Source organism: Phascolarctos cinereus, unplaced genomic scaffold (assembly GCF_003287225.1).
Source record: "Phascolarctos cinereus isolate Bilbo 61053 unplaced genomic scaffold, phaCin_HiC Scaffold_2;HRSCAF=192, whole genome shotgun sequence".
Lineage (NCBI taxonomy): Eukaryota > Metazoa > Chordata > Mammalia > Diprotodontia > Phascolarctidae > Phascolarctos > Phascolarctos cinereus.
The window spans coordinates 412,335,462-412,359,458 of NW_027555625.1; the positions used below are offsets into that span (position 1 = coordinate 412,335,462).

The window sequence follows — 23,997 nt, forward strand, 5'->3', positions numbered from 1 at the left end:
ATCTGACAAATAAAGGTATTGCATTTAATGGCCTTTAAGGTCCCTTCCAGCTATAAATCTGCGATCCTATAATCCCTAATTGGAAAGGACCTCAGACAGTTACATTTTGTAAAAAAAGAAAACTGAAGCCCAGAGAGACTGAGCGACTTGCCTAACGTCACAAGGCCAAGGCCATTGTCACACTGTTCATTTGATGGTGTCACTAAAGATGCCACTTGTGGCGAAACCCATTGCCATGCCTCTGTAGCAATTTTTCTGAATATGCTCTGAAAAATGGCATCATGGTGACTCTAACCTGTGGCATTTTTCAAACCCACTTTGGTCTATCACACAGAAGTGGCCTATATATAATAATAGCAGCACGTAGTCTCCAGCATGCTGAAATGAGGTGGGGGCGGGGCGTAGGGGGGGCTTGTGCTGCAATCAAAATCCTCTGTTTTCTGAGGTCGTATAAAAGCTTTTCTTAGCTCTCTCATGGCTCTCAATCTATGAATCTATGATAAATTGAGTTCTGTAACACTGCCATTGAAACTCATGCAACTCACTGTTGCTCTAGTTTAAAATATCTTTACCTCCCACCACCTGTGCACCTGACCTCATTCTAATAGAACAAGGATCTGTGATTTTATCAGTGTGAGTACTCCTTGGGATCAAAGTCAGGAATCCCTCTATACCTTGGTAAACAGTCTTCATGTGTCACTGAAAAAAAAATGCACCCCTTGAGGAACCTCTGTACCTTAGCTACCAGGCACCTCCATAGCGAGTACAGGCCATCTAGACATTTGTATCCACAGCCTTTGGACAGCTAAATGGCATGGTGGATAGAGAGATGGCCCTGGAATCAGGAGGACCTGAGTTCAAATCCAGCTTCAGACACTTGCTAGCTATGTGACCTTGGACAAATCACTTTCCTTGGTTTGCCTCAGTTTCCTCATCTGTAAAAATGAGCTGGAGAAGGAAATGGCAAACTGTTCCAGTGCCTTTGCCAAGAAAGCCTCAGATGAAGTCATAAAGAGTTGGACATGACAGAAATGATTCAACAACAAGCCTTTCCAATTTGGTGAGATATATCAAAAGCATTGCTCACATAGCACGGGAGGACCCGAGGCTTCTTCCACATTCCATTGAGCCATCAAAGGAGGACTTGAATAGTGGATACGTAAGTTTCTGACCTTCCAAACAGAAAATGGAAGCTTCCTGAGGGCAGGAACTATTGTCAGTTTTTGCTGTTGTATTTCTAGGCCCTAGCACATATTACAGGGGTGGGGAGCCTGTGGCCTCGAGGCTACCACTGGCCCTCTAGGTCCTCAAGTACAGCTCTTTGACTGAAGGCCACACGTGGCCTCGAGGCCACAGGTTCACCACCCCTATACTAGGAGCTTAAGAAATGCTTGTTATATTAAATTGAATTGAGAAGTATAACTCATTCTTGAGGCTTGGAAAAGGAGAAAATCAGGCTAAGCAATTGGTACCAAATGGGTGACAAAAAAAATCATTCAACTGATCTAAGCCCTGGGCGGCGTAATTAGGTTATTATCAAAACAGCTGAACTTAAGTTTTTTCCTGAGCTGTCATTTTAAATCAAAACCCCAGATGGGAAAGAAGTACAACATAAAGCAGAAAGATGACATCTGATACAGGCTCACAGTGTGAGATTCTATGGTTTTAACTGGGGGGAGGGTGGGAATCCAGGCCTAAGATTCCACTGGTGAAGGGAACTTTGGATGAAGAAACTTCCTCTACCAATGCAGATTGAAATCAGTTCTGAAACTACAACGTTAGAGAGTTAGCCCAGGGCCCTGAGAGGTCGATGATGTGTCTGGGGTCACACAGTCAGTTTGTGCCAGAGTTGGGAGCTGAAGCCACATTTTCCTGACTGTGAGGCCAGCGCTCTATATCCACTAGCACACCCTGAACTCTAAATAATCCTATATTCCTGAGCTAGTCTGGGACTGTATTTAATTTCACATCCAAATAAATGTTAGCATTTTATGAATTGTATATTAAAAGTATCGGGGGGAGGCAGCAAAGGAAGGGAACTGATGGCTTTGATTTTGGGTGGTGAGTTGTTGTTATTGTTTGTTTGTTTTTTAGCTTCCAAAACATAAAATAAATGTTTCCAGGTAAAATGATTCTGATTTTCCCCCCTCCAAATCATCTTCAGACTTTGGTGCTAGGACTCAACCATTGTCCTGGTTAAAAGGGTAACCCTTTGATATAGCAAAGTCATTCATAAAGAAAAGGCCGAATGACTACTTACTGGGAATGTTGTAGTGGGAATTCTTGGCAGTAAAGTGGCACAGTAGACAGAAAGCTGAGCCTGGGGTCTAGAAGACCTACGTTCAAATGGGCTGGTCACTCAGTTTCCTCATCTGTGAAATGGAGGTGATAATAATACTCTGTTACCTCCCAGGGTTGCTGTGAGGATTAAATAAGATGATAATTATAATGCACATAGCATATAAATGTGAGCTAATGTTATTATCATTGTTCCATTGTGGGTTGGAGTTGATGACCTCTGAGGTCCCTTCCTACTCTGAGATTCTTTCAGTCTCAGAGCAAAATTCTGCTGTGGCTAGACAGTCATCCTCGTTCCATGACTCTGAAGTGCTTGATCTCTGAAGTGAAAAAAGACTTTCTCAGAGGTATAGGTGACACAGCTAGGTGGCACAATGAATAGAACACCTGGCCTGAAGTTAGAAGGACCTGAGTTCAAATCTACTTCAGACATTTACTAGCTATTGAACACTGGGCCAGTCACTTAACCCTAATTGCCTAAAAAAAAACCTAATTGGAGCTGGGGGATAGAAATTGTTGGTAGACCTAGCATTCAATGAAGTTGCCAAAACTGTTTGCCAGCTGACAGTGGCTGTACCCCTCCATTTTATGTCAGCCAATGATCCTATTCAGAGAACAGCTATTGACTTAGTTTTTCCAAAACAAGCCTGGGATCTCCCACCTCTACTGCCTTGTCCTACCCTCTCCCACACCCCCACCAGGGGTAGAAGACATGATAGGAGGAAGGGAAGAGGGGCAAAGGACACAGCCAGCATCACTCCCCCAGAAAGGCAAGGTATGACCGATTCTTGGGATGAGGCAGGATACATCCAGAGGAACTTTGGGCCTTGGATGGGGTGAACTTTAAACCCAGCAGGAAGAGGAAAGAACCAACAAAACATGCCCCCCTGCTCCTGCACCCAGGGGGATGCCAGATTCTTGGTCACTCCTTTAGTCCTTCAGTGTTGGGCACCTGAGTTGTCCCACACATCTGCTTGATGCAAAAGAGGGTCAGGTGTTTTATAAGCCTGGTTTCCCTCGGGCACATCAGATTGGTCTCCCAGCGTGATCGAGCCAAAAAGCTCCCAATCAACAAGACTGTAAGGAGGGGAAGGGAGTAGAAATTCCAGCCAAAGAGACTAGAGATTTGGAGAGCTCCAGAAAAGGGATAAAGTGGGGATACCAGACAGGAGGGATCATCTCTAGAGCATATGAAGCCTGTAGTAGAAAAACTGGTTAAAAAAACCAAAAAACAGGTTTTTCAAAACTTTTTATACCAAGAAACTCATGAAGCTTGATTCCTAAGGTGTGTGGCAGCTGTGATCTGCGTCACCGACATAAGGCAGCAAGATTTGGAGTCAGAGGACCCAGAAGGTCCATTTAAATCCTGCTTCTGTTGCTGCGTGTTTGGCCTTGGGCAAGTCATTTAATATCTCTAGACTTCAGTTCTCTCAAGAGCAAAGTGAGGATTGTCAGTCAACATTTATTGCATGCCTGCTGTATTCTAGGCACTGTGCTAAGCACGGAGGATAAAAAGAAAGGCAAAAGACTAGCCCTGCACTCAAGGACTCACAGTCTGAAAGGAGAGACAATAATCAAATAACTATGCCAAGATGAATAAGAAATCATCAACACAGGGGAGGCACTAGAATTAGAGGGGATAGAAAAAGGCTTCCTGTAGAAGGCAGGATTACAAAGCCAGGGAAGGTAGTAAGTAGCAATGAGAGAGACCATTCCAGCTGTGGATGACAACAAGCAAAAATGTCAGAAGTCAGAAGAGGAAATGTGTTATTCAAGGAACAGCCAGAAGGCCAGTGTCACTGGATTGAAAAGTATATGGAGGGTGATAAGGCATAAGAAGAATGGAAAGGTAGGAGGGGCTAGGGCATGAATTACTTTAAATACCAAGCATAGGATTTTATATTTCATCCTGGAAGTGATCGGGAGCTGCTAGAATTTATTGAGTGGTGTGTTGTATATATGTGTGTGTGTGTGTGTGTGTGTGTGTGTGTGTGTGTGTGTGTGTGTAAGAGAGAAACAGAATCAGAGACAGGCGGAGAGAGACAGACAGAGATGTGGTCAGACTAGAAAAATCACTTTGGGGGCTGAGTAGGGATACTGGAGTGGAGAGAAATTTGTGGCAGGCAGACCACCCAAGAGGCTGTGCAACAGTCCAGGTATGAGGAGATAAGGATCTGTGCTAAGATTGGTGGCAGTGTCAGAGGGAAGAAAGGGGCACGGTTGAGGGATGCTGCAAAGATGAAATCAAGAGACCTTAGCAACAGATTGGATGTGGAAGGGGGTGATAGTAATGAGTCAAGGATGACACCTAAGCTGCAATTCTGGGAGACGGGAAGGATGGCAGTGCCAGTGATAGGGAAGTTTGGAAGTGGGGAGGGGGTTGAGGGAAAGGTAATCAGTTCAGTTCTGGACTTAGTGAATTTAAGTCGTCCACAGAACATCCAGTTCAAGATGTATAGTAAGCAAATATGACTCGGGAGGTTAGGAAAGAGGTTAGGGCTGGATAAATAAATTTGAGAATAATCAGCATACAGATGATCATTGAATCCAAGAGAGCTGATGAGATTACCAAGTGAAATAGTACAGAGGGAGAAGAGAAGTGGTCCCAGGACAGAGCCCTGTAGGACACCTAGAGTTAAGAAAGCATGACCTGGATAAAGATCCAGCAATGGAGATGAAGAAGGAGTGGTAAGATAAGTAGGAGGAGAACTAGGAAGGAATAGTGTCCTGAAAACCTGGAGAGGACAGAGTGTCAAGGAGAAGAGGGGGATTGACAGTGTCAAAGGCTACAGAGAAGTCAAGAAGGATAAAGATTGAGAGAAGGACATTAGATTTGTCTATTAAGGGATCATTGATAACTTTGGAAGAGTAGTTTTGGTTAAATGGTAAGACCTGAAGCCAGACTATGTAGAAAGTTAAGAGAGTGAAAAGAGATGAAGTGGGAGTACCTATTGTAGGGAGACTTCTTAAGGAGTTTAGCTGTTGCTGTTCATCCTTCCTTCTCAAAGAGGACCAAAGACATCAGGAGGGTGACATCTTGACTTGCAAGTGAATTGGATTTAAGTGAGGCAGAGCTGTGCAGTCACCAGCCTCGCTCTCTCCTCCAGAGTCATCTGAATCCAGTGGCAAGACATAGGTTAGGATGACTGGTGACGGTCCAGGATGCAGTGGGAGACCTTGGCCTTTTTAAACTAAAGTCTTCCCCAAGTCACAGTTTGTCTGAGGCAACACCCATGCACTAGTTAAAGGCTAGGTAAGAATTGAGGTAAAAGATGGCCTAGTTTGTCTTCACAAAAGAATCGGTCAAGGTGGGGAAGACCTTCAGAGTTTCTGGTCAGAACAGAAACAATTGGTATTTGCATTCACTCAATTTGTACACGTCTCAGGGACATACAATTGGGAGCTAATAGGGTTACAAGGTGCTGATCCAAAACTTACAACTGAAGGCAGTTCAAGGCAGTTTCAAGATGACTCAGGAGCATAAAGACATGTCCTCACCTGTCCCCGCCCCATACACACCTTGTCAGAGACAGAGACAGAGAGACAGAGAGAGTATGTGAAGGAACATGTGGGATATAGATCCTCCTTGAGGCCTTGATTCAGGTGCTCCATTGTGAATTCTAGGATCCTGAAGCATCAGGATGACAGCTTTGGTTGTGTTAGTTATACGTTAAACCCGTATAAAGGAGTTTAGCTACAAAAGGCCTGAAAGATATGGGATAATAGCAGGATTAAGTAAAGGTTTTTTGAGGATAGGGAGATGTGGACATGTTTGTAGGAACAGAGAGGCAGCTAGTGGTTGGGGAGAGGTTAAAGATAAGTGAGAAAATGAGGATGATAGAAAGGGCAATCTTCTGGAAGATATGGTATGGAAGAGGATCATTTGTGCATGTAGATAGATTGGCCTTGGTGAAGAGGACCACATAATGTGAGATGGGTGAAGGAGGATGTAGTGGGAGAAGGCATCTGGGTGACGTGGGATAAGGAGAAAAAGGGAAGAGGTAACTCTTGGCAAACAGCCTTAATTTTCTCAATCAAACAAGAGGCAGTGTTCTCAACTGAGATGGTAGGGAGAAAGGGACCCATGGGAGGTTTGAAGAGGGACAAAAAGGTTTGGAAGAGCTGCTGTGGAATTATGAATTAATTAGGGAGTTATAGAAGGATTACCCAGCAGCAATGAGGACGCAGTTGGGGTAATGTAACAGAAATTTGAAGTGGACCCAGTCAGAACACCTTCTCCACCTTCATTCAGCAGCACACGTGTAGGAACAAAGGCAGCAGATGATGGGAGTGATCCAAGGCTGAGAGATCCAGGGCACAACTGATGATATGATATTGGCAAGGGAACAAAAAAAGAGGATAGTGTAGAGTTGAACTGGCTCACCAATGAGTTATAATGGGGAAAGGAGGAAAGTAAGGCTAGTGAAGGGGAAATAGCCTAGGAAAGATCTGAGGGTTCAAGGGATTAGAGGTAACAAACAGTGTGAACAAAGAATAGGCAGAGAAGGAAATTCAATAGACTATATAATCAGATACTGGAATTTCAAAGTTCATGAACATGGAGGTTGTACATTTATGGGTGATGGCAAAATCAAGAACACGACCATCTTTCTGTGTGGCTGAGGTGGGGTTCAGGAATAGGTCTCGGGAAATGAGAAAATTTAGGAACTGAGAGGTTAAGGTGTTTGAGGGAGTATCAATATGTATGTTGAAGTCCCCTAGTATGAGGGCAGGAGTTAGAGAGAAGAGAAAGACTGTGAGCCAGGCACTTAACTTATTCAGGTAGGAAGGAGAATGTCTTAGATGTCTGTGGACACTGGTTACTAAGATTTTGTTTGAGTGGGTAGATGTAGCTTTACATGAACTGCAAAGGAGGAGAAAAGGGTACTGAGTAATGGCAGTAGGAAGAGAAGTGGAAGTGCCCGTTGGGAGCACAGAATATTCCTCCACCTTGACTAGTGAATTGGGGGAAATGAGTGAAAACGAAGCCAGTATGGAAAAGGTTCTGGGGCAGCTGTGTCATCGGGGGGAGTCGAGTCTCAAGGAGAACCAGAAGACGGAAGGAATGGGAAAGGAAATGATTTAAGATGAAAGCCAGGTTTAGGGTTGGATTTTGGTTTTGGGTTTTGCCTATGGAGCAGGCATTCCAGAAGGCACAGAAAGGGCATAAGATGACCCCAACATCTTCCACTAGCTTTAAGTCTAGACTTCTATGACAGGGAAGATCCCCACCTATACAATCATGAATCTTGGAAATATTTAAACTGTATTTTCAATGTATCAAATAGTTGTGATTTCATTAGTGTACTTACTTCCTCCATGGATATAAATTGCAACTCTTCCATGCCTTTGGAGATAGCCTTCATGAGTGCCATGGCCAAGAATCACATCAGGCAGGTGCCCATCTTTTGAAAGTGAGCATCTCCCAAATTAGCCCTGGTCCTCAGATGACAGACAAACATCCCATGACTGAATCTACTTTAAACTTTTTTCCATCTTGGTGGGATTTTCTGGAGTTTGCACTTCACAGGAAGAGCCTTTGAGGATTCAGGGCCATAAGAACACAGATCTGGACCTGGAAGAAACTTCAAAATAATAATAATGATAATGATAATAACAATAATAATAACAACTGTATCATACTTTAAGACTTGCAGAGGTATTAAACATGATCTGTTTGGCACCAGAGAGCAAAGTTACAAAGCAGAGCTATATTGAGTGGCTATTGAAGGAAAATAGATTCTGGCTCATTATTAGAGCTGTCCAAAACCAAAAATAATGTGCTGTTTGAAGGAGTACAATAGTGAATTTCTCAGCAAGTAAATAATAATAGCTAGTATTTATATAGCTCTTTAGGGCTTGAAAATCACCTTAGAAATATTATCTCATAACAACTCTGGGAGGCAGGTGCAATTCTTATTCCCATTTACAATTGAGGAAACTGACTTGCCCAGGGTCATGCAGCTAATAAGTGTCTGAGGCTGAATTTGAATTCAGGTCTTCCCAACTCCAGGTACAACATTCCATCTATGGTGCCACATAGCTTCCTCAGAGACCATGTAGTCCAAACCCTGCTTTTTATAGATAAGGAAACTTGGGCCCAGGGAGGTTGAGTGATTTTCCCAAGGCCACACAAATGATATAAAAAGTGGGACTGGAATCCGGCTCCTTTGACCCCACAGTCAGTTCTCTTTCTACTGTGTCAGGCCTCCATATCACCATAAGGTAATGTATGGAGCATAGAGGGAGATTGTAGTAGGGGAAATGTGTGTATGATTCCTTGAAGATTGGCAAAAAAAAGGGTAAAATGTATGTTCACTCTCCATCATAGACCTAGAGCTTAAAGGGGTTCTTAGAGGTCATCTAGTCCAGCCCTTCATTTTACAGATAAGGAAACTGAGCCTCAGAGAAACAAACTTTCCCTAGGTCACAGAAGTAACAAATAGGAGAAGTAGTTTTTAAGCTATTTTAGTATTTAATGTAATTTATAATATATTATTTATATTTTAGATAGCTTACATATTATTTATATAACATAGAAAATAATATATTCTATATAATTTATATATTATATGATAATAGTATTTAAACTATTTTAAAATCATATCTTTCAAATTACCATCAAGCGCCCTTTCCATTATACCATACTGCCTCTGAAGAAGATGGTGCAGTGGAGAAAACTTTGAACTTGTACATATTCAATGGTACTTCAAACCCTGGTTCTGCCATTTACTATCTATGTGACCTTGGGGAAATCACTGAATCTCTCTGAGCCACATTTTCCTCATCTATAAAATGGGGATACTAATATTAATACTGCCTACCTCATAAGGTCATTGCGGCAAAAAGCATGTCTGTAGCCTTTAAAATGTCATCAAAATGTGAACTCATTTATTCAAAAGGATCAGTGGAATTTACAGATTACAGGAAGAAGAATGCTGGTTGTTTATGCCTGCATATCATCTTTTCATAGAGATCTTTCTTATAATGTCTATTCGGCCCCATTCTTCTGCAGCAGAGGAGACCAGGTTCTCAGAATCCTGTGAAAAGGTATCCTCCCTTGACATCCTTTCTGGGCTTCCTCAGAAGGGAAGAATTTTTCTTGACCTTCTTGGTCCCACAAACCCAGATCCAATCCTGAAAAGGGACAGAGGCAAGAATTCCCACAGCTAGCCCACATGTGGTCACTCCTAAGTACTGTGCAGCTAAGAATGTCTGCAGAGCCAGGTGGAGCGTAAAGGCCAAAGGGCTGCTTGGGCAGGAACTACCCTTCACATCAGGCTTGTTTAAAAGGTGGAGGTGAGGGAGAGAGAGAACAAGGGAACATTTATGAAGTGCCAGGTGTATACTAGACCCTTTGCTAAGTGCTTTTATAGGTGGATGTTATTATTATCCCCATTTTTGTTGTTATTGTTGTCTAACCATTTTCAATCAAGACCAGCTCTTCATGACCCCTTCAGGGGTTTTCTTGGCAAAGATACTGGAGGGGTTTGCCATTTCTTTCTCCAATTCATTTTACAGGTAAGGAAACTGAGTCAAACAGGGTTAAGTGACTTGCCCAAGGTCACACAACTAGCAAGTGTCTGAGGGCAGATTTGAACTTGAGAAGATAAGTTTCCTGACTCCCAGGCCTGGGCACTCTATCCACTGTACCATCTAGCTGCCTTTATCCCCATTTTATAGTTGAGGGAAATAAGAGAAAAAGAGATTAAGTGACTTGCCCAGGGTCACAAAGCTAGTTCAGTATCCAATGTCACATCTGACTTCAAGTCTTCCCGACCCCAGGCCCAGCGTTCCATCCTTGTGCCATCTAGCTTCCTTATGGGGGCAGTCCGATGGGGAAGGGTGACCATTGTCTGGGGTGAAAAGAGGGAGAAAAGTGAAAGAACTGTTCAAGGACAGAGGTAAGATTATCAAGTGAATACCTGAAAATACAGTATTTGTGGCTGCTTTGAGAGATAACCTTCACTGAAAGACCTGCTCTGAAGCTTCCTTGTGACGTAGAGGGGACACTGTATTGTCCGTGAGAGAATATATCACAAGCTCTGGCAATTCCTGCCAAGCTAAAAAGGCCGGCTTCAGGGACAGGTACACTGATGGACTTACATTTGTGTTATGAAGTGCATAGAGTTCTGGTCTTGGAGTCAGGAAGACCTGAGTGCAAATGCTGCCTCAGATATTTTCTAGTTGTGGGACCCTAATCTTTCTGTGCCTCAGTTTCCTCATCTATGTAACAGGAGTGTTGGACTGGATGCCTCTAACATCCCTTCCAGTTCTAAATCTCTGATCCCAATTTAAAAAGGCTCATCACCAGGTTGGCTACATACTAATGACTTTTTGTTCCTCTACCATGCTAGCAGACTGTGGACTAAGCTGTAGAAAAGTCACAGTCTGCACGGGTGGAGAGAGCATTCATACCAGTGACTACAGAGCCTTCCAGTAAATAAGGGGGTTAAACTAGAGCAGGGCTTCTTAACCTTTTTCTCTTTCTTGAACTGTTTGGGCAGTCTGAAGAAACCTGTGAACCCCTTCTCAGAATAATATTTTTAAATGCATAGCATTGTAAAAGAAACAAACTAAATTTAAATGAATCTATCAAAACATTCTAAAAAACAATTTCATGGACCACAGTATAAGCACCCTTGAGCTAGATTTCTGTCTTTGAGGTCCCTTCCCGCTCTGGATCTACAATCCTATTCTGTACTGAAAATTTTAAACCTTCACCTGGGCATTAGAGATTATGCCTCAAGGAAATCAAAGTGGTAAAGTCTCTCTTTGGATAAGGAACAAAACCAATCAATCATTCAGAGGGGCTTTCGGCTGATAACGTTTCAGTGGGTTTTTTCTCCCTTTCTGTTTTACAGAGTAACAGACACCATGGATGAGACCTTAGACACACTAATGCTTCCAAACATGTGAAGATGAAAAACAAATTGTTTACACCGATGGGGTATTAAGCAAACAGACAAGAACTACCCAGTAGCCAAGACTACACCCATGTAGTTTAAAGCCATTATTCAAGATTTCTTACTTGACAGTTCCTACAGGACCCTGTCCAAAATCTACAATATATGCTGCATTTAATGACAACTGTAGCTGTCAAACTGGAAGGAAAGAACTATGAACATACATTGTTGAAAGAGAAAAATCAAAGAACCACTTTCAGCAGGTCAAGCGAAGAGGTGTCTTGGGCATGGAAGCAAAGTTACAATGGAACAATGTTCCCCTGCTGTGCAGGGAGGTCGTTTTAATGTAACAACAAGCCCCCATGAAAAACCAGTTCTAATAGTTTAAAAAAAACCCATCGTTTTAAAAAAGGGAGGGAGGGTGGAGGTGAGGTCACAAGCACGATGAATACCCTACAAACTGTGAGGAGCTATTTACAATAAAATATTAAATTTGAAAAGTCTGGTTTCTTCCTATAGGGATTCTCTTTTCTTTTTTCCTTTCCTTACCCCCCCCCCAATATTTTTTGGTTATTATTTTAAACTCAGGAACAGTGACAGCTGCAATGTGAACATAAGGAGAAACTCAATCTTTTTTCTCCCTTCTACATCAAGAGACAGATCCTGTACTCCATGTAGGAGACAGCTGGAAAGTGGATTATGGCAACAGCGGCCAAACTTATCACCAAGCTTATGACCCCCAACATCATCAATGAGGGACATTTGCCGCAGCGTCGGGGTTCTTGACAACGCTTGCCTCATTGCTCCTCCTGGAAGAGCAGACTAAACATCCGGCCCAATGATTTTAAAGATCAAAGAAGATCAGACCCTGAATCCTTACTCCTCCAGCATAGTTTAAAAAAATTCATACTTGGAATATAACTATGTAAGCATGGGAGCTTCAAGGTCAGAAATCATCTCAGTGTATCTGAAGCCCAAACTATGGCAGTTAGGATACTTGTTTAAGTTAGTTTGCTAAGAAGAAATTTCAATGATTTCAGTAAAAACAAAGAAACAAAACCTTTGGGATGAAGGGATTCTATGCACAGGTGAAGTTTACCACAAGGATGAAACAAAGGTGTTTGAAAAGGTAACTCAAACCCCTCTAAAAGCATCACTGGGGCGGCTATGAGATGTTGTCCTGTTGCTGTTTGGAGTGATGACACTTCACCAAGGTATGCCACCATCAAGGTGGTGCCATCTTGGAGAATGTATGGAAAATGCATTCTCAAAGACATTTTAAGCCGCTGAATATCCTGGAGACAAACGGATGATTGATATGTTCTTCCAGGTCATATAGTTCTGCCCTCTGGGTCTTGGTACTTTTTAAAAATCACGTGAATGCTTTTGAGAGGCTAATTTTATAGTTCATTTACTGTATATAACAAAACAACCTCAACTTTTCAAATCACCCAGTTTTTATTTAAGGGGTTAAAAATCATCATATGTAGAGATGGTGTATATTTGGGCCAAGATCTCTAAAGAATTCTCTGCAAAATGCTCTTTTCTCTTAGTGCTGCATGAGACAAGTGTCTAGCTCCTCAGCTTTAATTCAGGTCAGTGCAGAGGTAGAAAAGACAGAAAGGGCATATAGCTATGTGTGTGGTAAGAGCTCAGAATCTTCCTGAGAATCCGGAGTTTTTTGTTTATTATTGTTTTCTCAGCTCAATCACCTCCTCAGGCTCCCTTGGCCCATCATTTAACCTCTCTGTGCCTCAGTTTCCCCATGTGCAAAATGGGGATAATAATTGTGCTTGTTCATCAAGTCCTTTGCAGTCCTGGGACAAAAAAAAGGTGCTTTTTTTTAAAGTACCAAGTGCTATATAATTGTTCTAAATGCAATATCATTTGATTTGGGATTGAAAGGGAGGCGCCTTTTTTAGAATCAGAGTATCAGCTGAATGTCAGCCAAAGTACTGTAGTACTGAAGTATTTCCATGAGACTGACTAGGGGTGTCACTAGCAATAAATTATGGGAGACCCAATGTCAGAATCCTTATCAACCCATCACATATATGCCATGCATGTTCTTGGACACGATAGAAAAGCTTGTCACTGTAACGACAAGTTTCTTCATTCCCAGTTTTCTTTCACTATGTGTGTATATTTCATAAAGTAAGGGAAAAAACTTGTATAAGACAAAGTAAAACAAACAGACAACAAACAAAAAAGCCTTGCCTGGTGAAAGATGGGAACCAGACCTAAAAAGTCAAGTAATGTGTGCTACTGGATACAAAGAGAAGAAAAACTCAACCCTGCCCTTCTCCTGAATTCCCTCCTCCTCAAAGTAATGGTTTCCATAGCAAAGGTTGACATAGCTTCTCTAGGCTGCTTGAAAGACCATTGCAGTGATGCTGATGTAGGGTTGGGGGTGAGGGGATTGGAGAAGCCCACTCTATATTGAATAGACCCTGTGCCCTAGCAGTGCCTCATTCCATCTGTGTTTGAATACAGCAGGATATTATCCTAATTCTCCTCTATACTTTAGCCTTTCCCCTTTCAAAAATCCATGTAGGCTATTAAAGAATCCAATGCAAATTTAAGTTCCACCCAGGTTAGGACAGTGCAACAAGTACTGGACTTGAAGTCAAGGCAACTGGATTCAAATCCCAGCACTACTACTCATTACCTGTGTGGCCTTGGATAAGTCACTCTACTTCTCTGTAGAGCTTCAATTTCCTTATTTATAAGATAAGGGTTGGGGAAAATTGATATGTGAAGTCCCACTCAACTGAAAATCTTATGATTCTTCCTACATCTACCAATATAAACCTTTACCAAGGAGTGAGTCAAAGCTTTGACCTCCCCAGTAGAGATAGACTATGGAGAAAGGAGAAAAAACAAAATCAGTATTTTGCCTTCTACTGTTGCCCTAACTTTACACTATGAGTAACGTGATTTTGATCACTTATATGTATATAGTAGATGGGAAGCCTGAATCTTGCAATGGCATCTATGAAATGTTAAATGAATCAGAAGAAATCCTCCAATGCATTGGAGGTATCTTGTAGAGGATTTGTGGAAAGACATAGAGGAGCAGTGCACATAGAGGAGCAGTGCACTAAGGATAATTGTCATGCATGGGTTCCAATCTTCAGTCCTAGAGAGAATGCTCATGTGGACAAAGTCATGGCTTTCTTAAAGAATAAGCTATGTTGATTGGACTCTCAATCCACTGAATTTATGGGAGGTCATGGACAAGAATTGCACAAAATGGACATCTATGGATGAGTCACCATCAACATTCATGATAGAAATACCCATATTGACGAGATCATGGATCCATTGGAATATTAGAATATCTGGCTGACACTCAGGTCACCCATGTATTTTCCCTCACTCCTCCTACATGAACCCATCTTATTCCTGGGTAGAAATCATAATAGTATGTCTCAAATTTCTTAGAGCCTCCCCCCACACACTCACACAGGATTTCTCTCTATGGATATTGTAGAATCAAACCTGCCTATTGAAAATTACCATACAAGCCTTCTAGGGATTACTTGGAGGCTTTCAGAAGGGACCCTTTCCCTAACATAGCTATGGAATTTCTCAGAGCAGCAGTCTAGAAAGCATATCCTTTTTACAGAACTTTGCTTGGAAGGTTAGAAATTAAATTTACAATGCTATATATGACCCAAAGATTTGGTCAAGTTTATTTAACTCCAGCCTGTTTCCATACCTCACAAAGCATCTCTCTCTCTGCCCTCGCCACTCATAGCAACACTGAAGCGCCCTATGGCCAACTGAGTCTTTGAACAGTATGTGTTTCGGCCACAATGTGGAAAGATAGTATCAGTTACATTAAGTTGGCTAGGTGTCATTCTTTTTTTTAGGTTCTGACGTGTAATTTCATTAGTGTAGAGAACCCTGGGTGATACAGCTCAGTAACTTTTCTGTAACTTCATGGTCTAAGAGAGTTGCTTGGAGTGGTGGCACTTTAAATGACTTACCCAAGGTCATACAGCAAATGTGTATCAGAGGCAGGATTTGAATCCAGATCTTTCTGAATCTGGGGCCCAACTCTCTATCCCAACTCTCTATACACCATACCAAAACACCACTCCTCTTATCATGTAGCCTGAATCCATTCTTGTATCATCTAATCCATCCCTGTTCTCTGCAGCTCATCTCTATTTCTTGTCGTTGTTGCAGTATTTTTTTTTGGGGGGGGTAGTTCTGGGATTTTTTTGTGAGGCTACTGGGGATAAGTGACTTGCCCAGGATCACACAGCTAGTAAGTGTCTGAGGCCGGATTTGAATTCAGATCCCCTAACTCCAGTGCTGGTGCAGTCATCTCTATTTCTTTATCTCTTATTCTCCTGAAGTGTGTGCCCCTGAGTTCACAGCCCTCACTCTCATCACTCTTCAGCATTCATTCTCTTATCTTAGTAAGCAAATCATCCTTACTTAAAAAAAAAAGAAAAAAAGAAAAAAGAAAAAAAGCGCTGGGGTAATTTGGTTAAAGGAAGCATTGCATGTGCTCATAAATGGAGCCCCCAAATCAGTGTGTTTTAAAGCCGGGGAAGAGGAAAACCTTTAAGAGTAATTGCACTTTACTTCACTACTGAAAAGCATTGCTCAAATTATATCAATTGCCTACAAAAACCATTTGAAAATGAGACCCAGATCATTCTATTCAGAGCTATTTTTAGAGCTTGCAGAAAGAATTTGCAAGTCTCCTTTAACTAGGGCCACATGAATAAAGCCATTGGCAGCATTGTGGGTTTGGTTTTTTGTTTTTTTTTTTTAGAGAGGCTCATTTTGTTTTGTTTGATTTGAAATGCCACCTTCATCGATGCCTTCTCACCCAAATGGTATTAGAAGCATAGTTCTCCCAGTTTCATGTGTCAGAGATCAAATGAAAAAGCATATAAGCCTGGCACATGGGTATCGGTACGGCCTGTGTTTATGTTTAGTTCTCTATCCATGGGGAAAGTACAGAAGTAACTGTTTAGTGAATTGCCAGTGAATTTGCTGATACAGTATTTTTTTCAACTTTTCTTTTCAACTAGTTTGGAAAAATCTCCAGAAAATTTGTGCCCTTGTCTCTTTCAAGTTGTCAGCTCTTTCTCTGTTCTATAAATTCTCTGTGTATGTTCCCAATGTTTCTCTTTCTTCCATATTGAACATGAGTATGTTCATGGAAACCACAAAGAACATACTTAGCATTCTCATATTTCTCTTTAAATTATTTGATTTATCATTTGTAGTTTTTACCCCCAAAATGGATGGAAATGTATGTGATTTGTTCCTTTTTTTTTCAAATATTTAGCTTCCTACACATTCTGCTTTTAAAAAAATTAATCACATATCATTCCTACTACAAAAGAGAAGCACTGGGGTACAGGAGGAAGGGAAATTCATCTCAGGTGGGTTTTGTATGATCCACAGTGACCTATCTTTTGGTCATTCAACAATTTTTCATTGAAAGTCTACCATGCACTATTCTAGATTGACTTCTAGACTATTCTAAATGTGACTTCTGGTAGCTCACATTCTCATCTGTACTTACAGGTATCCCTAAGATAGAAAAAGAAATAGAAAAAGGTCTCCAGCACATTGGATAGATCTTTTTTGGAAGATGTATAAAAATGCGGTCCAGAGTTGCATAAGATGAGAGGGTGAGGAGTCATATGCTTTGTATCTCTGGGGTAGGGAGAGATGGTGGAGATTTGTATATACATACTGTGAGATCAAAGGTCTGTGGAAATAAGAATATACTTTGCAGATTTGGGGTTACCTTTCTGGGCAGAGAACAACATAAATACCATCTTGATTTAGTCTGATATTAGTTGATTCCTCCTGGCTGGATCCTTGTAAAAATTAATAAGACTATGCTCTTCATTGGTAGCCTTAGCTTCTGAGGGTAAGACAGGATAGTGGGACCTTGGCAGGAGAAAGATTTTATTTTGATCACCTGCCTGATATAATTGCACTCCTATGATATCTTTCATTTTGGATGCCCTCCTTAAATGCATTTTCTGTGGCCATCTGAGCTATAGCTTAATGATTATATTTGCTGGTACCTTTAACGAGAGAATATGGAAAGGGTGACAAAAATAATTTTGTCTAAGACTTAGCCTGTCACAGAAACTTAGAGCATCCTGATGTGCACCACAAAACGTATACAGCTCTGAGCATGCATTTGCATGTGGTCATCTTTATTCAATATATTGGGGGAGAGGTGGAATCTATGCTGGCAATGCAAAAAATAACTACCATCCTCTGGAGACTGACCCCTAGCCCCTGACAATAGTAAATACCCAGCTGTGACATTGTACAAACTGTGCCTCTAACTCATTGGTCCTAACTATTAACTTTCTACCATTAGCCAGAACAGAGTATGTTCCCTTTTTATACCCATTCTGTATATAGCTCATCCATATATAATAATAGGATGGTGGTAGCACCTACAAAGGTGTACTTCAGTCCTGGAATCGAGGTCTTAGGGAAACAGTTCTTCTGATGCTGCCAGATAACCCATAGTTTGATTTTTGCATCTAACCTTTTCTTCCTGAGGTAGGTATCCTGTCTTCCTCCCCATTCTCTTCTTCTGTTATCCAGCTGGTATTCCCAGAGGGTCACAGAGACAGTATCCAGCTAATTATCTCCCTAACTAACCATATCCACCAACCAGAGGACCTTGCCAGTGTATTGTATGCTTGAGAAAGGTAAAGAGGAAGGTCGCGGTTTTCAGAAAGAAAACCAGATGCACTGACACAGTTCAGCATGCCAGTGTCTTCTCCCACAGACTTTCAAATCATCAAAATGAAGGGGGGGCTCAGGCATGTTTCTACATCCCATACATACCAGGAGATTTCTGGCATATTTCCATTTCTTTGAAACCATGGTTTCACAGGTGCCTATTGCATTGAAGTAGCCAGCTGGTTTGACCTCTCAGAGCTTCCATCTAATCAACTGCCTCGAGGGGAGGCTGAAGGAATCAATTGGGTTCTTTCTTATCCTTTTCATGAGCATGCCTACGTGGTCCCATCCTATGTCTCCTAATGGAAGAGAAATGTAAATTGCCCTCATCAGCAGAATGGCCCTTTAAAGTACACTGGAAAAAGTATATGTACTGTGTGCATTAACATGTAGAAGAAACCTCCTTATTGTAAAGTTTTATGAATGGTTATTTTTTAATTTGTGTATTTGCTATAGGACTCAATGAACTCTGGTGTTTTAGTTTGTATCAAAATAAAACTGCTGCATTTTTTTTTAAAACCTCAGCTTACATTTCTTGCTTGTCTGTAATTAGATTCTAATCTGTTCAAGGCTGACTGTGTCAGGCAGATGCCTGATCAGAGCTGTCAGAGATCAAATTTCTGGGTTTTGTCTGTGGCCAGACTCCTTAATATTTCTGAGGTGCTCCTTTCCATTCACCTTCCTGAACTCCCCCCTTAATTCCTGCTCCTCTTCTTAGGGCCACTGGACTTGAGAGTTTTCTCCCCCCACACACACCCTTGTGCCACCCTGGAAATAAAGAACTAAAAATCTTACAATCTTTACTGAGCACCACCATGGAGGATGTTAAAAACAGAAAGGGCAGTCATGCCTTTAAAGACCTTACAGTCTCTTTGGGAAGCTGACTTCCTTGCAAGAAACGACAAAAGAAGAAACAGTATAAGACAAGGTACTCAAAGGATAGCATTACAAATAGTAGGGCTGTGCTAAACGTGGGGTGAGGGGGAGCCGTAATAACGTCTTATGAATCATTTTGCCAAAGAACTCCAAGCATGGCATGAACATATCAAGTACAAAAACAGCAGCTTCTATCACATCTCATAAGTAGGAGAGGAAATGTGTGCTCTCCGACTGCTTTGTTGTTAGAGTCACAAACTCTCTCTTACCACTCCATAGGCACTAGTGATGCTGTGTTGTGTAGACATGTTAGTGGGGCAGAATCTTCCCTTTGCAGCTCCTCTGTGAGGCCAGGAAAACCCAGCAAAGAAAACCACTGGAGGCTTCTTCCTCATTTCGTTTGAAATATGGAACATATTTGTGAGTTTACATAAACTATTTACATACATATCCTAGCTGGAAAGATTTCAAGTACAATTCCAGTGAAGGCTAGGGTGGTTTTTTGAAAGTAGGCAGTCTAAGTGTGAAGATGCTTACTACTCATAGGTTGGCCACTAGATGATGAATTATTTGTTTATAACAATACATGACAAGAACAAAAATACACATTGGTTCTGTGAGATGCCCTCGAGTGGACCTAAGATGATGGTGGCAAACCAACAGAAAAAAGGACAAAAGGTGTTAAGAGTCACTTAGGTTTTATACTATCTATTAACATTAACTTTAGTATTACTACGGGGCAGCTAGGTGCTGCAGTGGATAGAGTGCCCGGCCTGTAGTTAGGAAGAGTCATCTTCTTGAGATCAAGTCTGGCTTCATACACTTATTCGTTGTGTGTCCCTGGCCAAGTCACTTAACCCTGTTTGCCTCAGTTTCTTCATCTGAAAAAATGAGCTAGAGAAGGAAATGGCAAACAATTCCAGGCTCTTTACCAAGAAAACCCCAAATGGGGTCATGGAGAGTTCGAAGGGACTGAAACGGCTGAACAAAACAAAGTGTTAATACTTTAAATGTGAGGTCTCCACTTATTGAATTCATAGCTATGATTCTAAGAAATGAACCACATCAACACTGATGTTCTCACTATAAACTAAACCGGAGGGGGTAAGGAAGTTGTAGCTCAATGTCTAACAAGCTCTCTTTGGAGAAGAATATAAAGGAGTTGGCTTTCTGTTGTTCCTTAAAGAGGTAAGAAGCATCATTTCATGGGACACGGAGTCGTCTTACCTTGTAGTACCCATGGTGAAAACAAATAAAGAAGATAATTGCACTTAAGGTGCCAACACTTGTCACAGAACCTGACACAGAGATGGACAACAAATGCTTGCTAACTTGATTTGACAGGATAAAACAGTAGGAAATTGTATAAAGAACTTTGTAAGAGCCTCCAAACTAAGTCAATGTACAAGGAAAGAGGGGAAAAAAGAAACTGAAACAATAGTTTGGGATTAAGAAATAAACGAGACCAAATATATGTAAACTGCTTAGAAGACTCATATCTAAATATCTTAAGTACTTTCTTCAAGAAGTGTCAGAAAATTCTCGGCATGGTAAGCACCCAACCACGTGGGAAATGAAAGTTATTTTATCTTAATATGTAGGAGATGACTGGGTATTAATGTGGGAGTCGTTTCTATCTATCTGCACTCAGGTCACCAACTAGTCTGAAAGATCAATTTCAATACCAAATTAGAAGAAACAATGTTAAATCGTCACCATAGAAAAAGAGGTCCAAAGAACCCAGAAAACGTGCTAGTCAGCGAACATAAGTTCCACGCCAAGCAGAGACCCATCGGTAAAGGGCAACACTACAAAGCACAAACTCATCTGGAGAACATGTATGGAAGAGGACGATGGAAGTTAATGAGCACATCACAAAAGAGCATAAAGTAACGGAAGGGAAAATGAGATGAGTCTGCAGAAAGCCTGGCATGAGATCCAACTGAGGTGAAGGTATCCCAAGAGCACTTAGAGATGACATGAAAAGGATTGTTCAACATTGATAGAAAAAGGAACAGATGCCAGTTTTTCTCTGATAATCTGATTTCATCATTGATGGCAAAGGCATCACTACATCTGAAATCAAATATTTCAGTATTGAATGTGCTATATGAGTAAGTGGAAATGACATATATGAAAATGGAGTCAGGAAGAGTGGCTGGACCCAATAACCCCACAAGAAATATGGGCTGGAGGCACCATAGCTTTCAAAAATTTAAGGGGTCATTTTTCAAGATCACAAAGGGAATATAAATAAATGATTAGGAAAGTCATATTACCAAAAATTGTGTTCAAGAGGGCACCAGTAATTCTGTACTGTGAAGCCAACTTTCTCATCTCTATAAAAGACTGATGAGAATGACCTAACTATAATATAAACAAGGATTAGGCAGACTTTCATAGATGGTTCCCTAAGGTAGATCAGATCTTCAGGCACACAATTGGCTAAAAGGTAGAGGATGCAAGACTCCATTGTATTTATACTATTTGACCTAGTAAAGCAAATAAAATAAAGCTCTTTTCAGCTAATAAATGCCCAGGGAATATGTTAAGATCTTGTAAGAATCCTTGACAGGCACTACCATAAAGATAATTTTCATTGAAATATCCTCTGAGTATTAATGCTAAATGAGGCATAAAATAAGGAGACATACAGTAAGCAACATGAATAAAAATCATATATTACACAATTCATATGTCTAAAGTACTGTGTCAAGTGTTAGGGATACAAATGGAAAGGCAAAACAGTCCCTGCTTTTGAGAAGTTCGCATTCTAGTGAAAGATACAATACATATAGGAGATTTGGAGATTTCAGCAGCAAGTCAGGAAGAAAGGCTCCTTGGTCCTTAGGGTACAGGAATGGATTAAATGACACTTCATCACCTTTAACATAATTTCTATTGTCAGTTTCTGATATCAAGCCATTTGACAAGGAATTTGATGGTGAAAAGTTTCCTATACCCATTTTTTAGTAGCTGAAGCTGCTAAGGAAGTAAGGACTGCTACAACTGCAGAGGAAATTGCCCGTTCTGCTGTTCACAAAAGCTTTTTTCCTTAGACTATGGCTACCAGGGCTGGTCTGGAAGTAAAGTTAATGGCCTGGGAAGTGAGGAAGGGAGATGGTGCTGCTTCTAGGATTCTTAAGATTACCTGTTGGTGAAAGTTGATCGGTTATTTGTGGCAGGAATGTTGAGCCCTTTCCCCACAACAGTTGCTTCCCAGGAAAATGGATACAAGGGAAAAGATGAGCATAGGGCTAAGATGTCTGGGAGGTGCTGCTATTTCTCCATCTTTTGGGTTCAAGGTCCTGTTTTCATCAGGATATAAGGAATAGTCCTTAAAGGAAAATACATCACACACACACACACACACACACACACATATATATGTTAAAGGAAAATATTTTCCTCAATCAATGAATTGGCCATGCAGCTTAAAAAAAACCTCTAGAAAAGCAATAAATCAAAATAATAACAACAACCACAACTAAATACCAAAATAGAAAGTCTAGGAAAAAATCAAAGGTCTCTTTCTCTCCACACTTCTGTGGAAGGGCCACTATTTCTTCACTATGGCCATAACTGCTCTCAGATCCTTCGTGAAGCCCTAAAATCATCAAGAAGAAGACCAAAAAGTTCATCTGACACCAGTCAGGTAGATATGTCAAAATCAAGAGAAACTGGCATAAACCAAGAGGCACTGACAACAGAGTGTGAAGACAATTCAAGCGCCAGATGCTGATGCTCAGTATTGGTTATGGAAGCAATAAAAAGACAAAGCATGTTATCAAGTGGATTCAGGAAGTTTTTGGTACACAATGTCAAAGAGCTAGAAGTCCTCCTGGTGTGCAACAAATCTTACTGTACTGAGACTGCTCACAATGTTTCCTCTAATAAGCAGAAAGTCATTGTTGAGATAGCAGCTCAGCTAGCTGTCAAGATCACTAATCCAAATGCTAGACTGAGGAGTGAAGAAAATGAGTAAAAAGCTTTGCAGGTTTTTATTTGTGTTAAATAAACCCTCAAACCACTAAAAAATCAAAGAAGAGAGTAACAAAATTGAATGTAATATGTATGTGATTAATAAGACTAGTAGCTTTTTTAAATGATTTAAATATTTTTAATTTTAAAATAATTTAAAAATAAACTAGTAAAAATGAACCATTAACTAATCTGATTTCAAAAGAGGAAATCCAAATTTTCATGATAAAAAAATGAAACTTACAACAAATTAATGGAAAATAAAGGAAATATTAGAAACTATGTTGTGCCGGGAGCCAAGATGGCAGAGTAAGCAGTAAGTCCCTCTCTCCCTTCCTTATTGACCTTGAAAAACCCAGAGAATATTGCCCCAGGAAACATCCTGAAATAGTAGAGTTAACAGAAAGACTAAATACAGCAGTCTTTTACCTAGTGGCTAAAAGAGGCTAGGAGGCTTAAAGGGAAAGGTCCCTCTGGCTGTGGCTGAAGGGGACCAGTACAGGAAGGGAGGCATCCCAGCAAGCCAGTGGTTAGCCCTAACTCAGTGAGCCAGTAACCAGGTCCCTAACCCCCAGCACAAGAAGCTTGGGACAATGTCCACTGTGCCCCAAAAGCAGAGATCAACTTTAAAAGCCAGAAAAAAGGCAAATAACATGAGCAATAAGCAACATAGAAAACCGATGACCATAGAAAAGTATCTTGGTGACAGGGAAGATCAAAACATAAATTCAGGAGAGGATAACATTATCAATATACCCACATCTGAAACCTCAGAGGGGAATATGAACTGGTCTCAAGCATAAAAGGCCCTCTTGGAAGAGCTCAAGAAGGATTTTAAAACTCAAATAAGAGAAGTAGAAGAAAAAATGGGAAAAGAAATGAGAGGTATGTTAGAGACAGTCAATAGCTTGGAAAAGGAATCACAAAAATTAACTAGAAAACAGGTCCTTAAAAAGTAGAATTGGCCAAATGGAAAAGGAGGTGCAAAAGCTAACTGAAGAAAACAATTCATTAAAAATTAGAATTGGGCAATTGGAAGCTAATGACTCTATGAGACTTTATGAGAATCAGTAAAACAAAATCAAAAGAATGAAAAATAGAAGAAAATGTAAAATTCCTCACTGGAAAAACAGAAAAATGAAAAATAAAAGAAAATATAAAATTCCTCATTGGAAAACAGATCCAGGAG

At 40.8% G+C, this 23,997-nt stretch overlaps 1 protein-coding gene and 1 pseudogene across 3 annotated transcripts in view; both read left to right on the forward strand.

Moving 5' to 3' along the window:
- JAKMIP2 (janus kinase and microtubule interacting protein 2) overlaps nucleotides 1–13,532 on the forward strand; it is a 230,287-nt gene extending 216,755 nt beyond the window's left edge. For all 3 annotated transcript variants that reach the window (XM_020969156.2, XM_020969157.2, XM_020969158.2), the window contains one exon: nucleotides 11,163–13,532. Coding sequence is in view for 1 of the 3 variants with exons in the window: in XM_020969157.2 (XP_020824816.1) it covers nucleotides 11,163–11,183 (21 nt within the window). In the remaining 2 variants the exon portion in view is untranslated. The remainder of the gene's footprint in view (nucleotides 1–11,162) is intronic.
- Nucleotides 13,533–20,528: 6,996 nt separating this feature from the next.
- Nucleotides 20,529–22,812, forward strand: LOC110196082 (large ribosomal subunit protein eL32 pseudogene; annotated as a pseudogene).
- The last annotated feature ends 1,185 nt before the right edge of the window (nucleotides 22,813–23,997 follow it).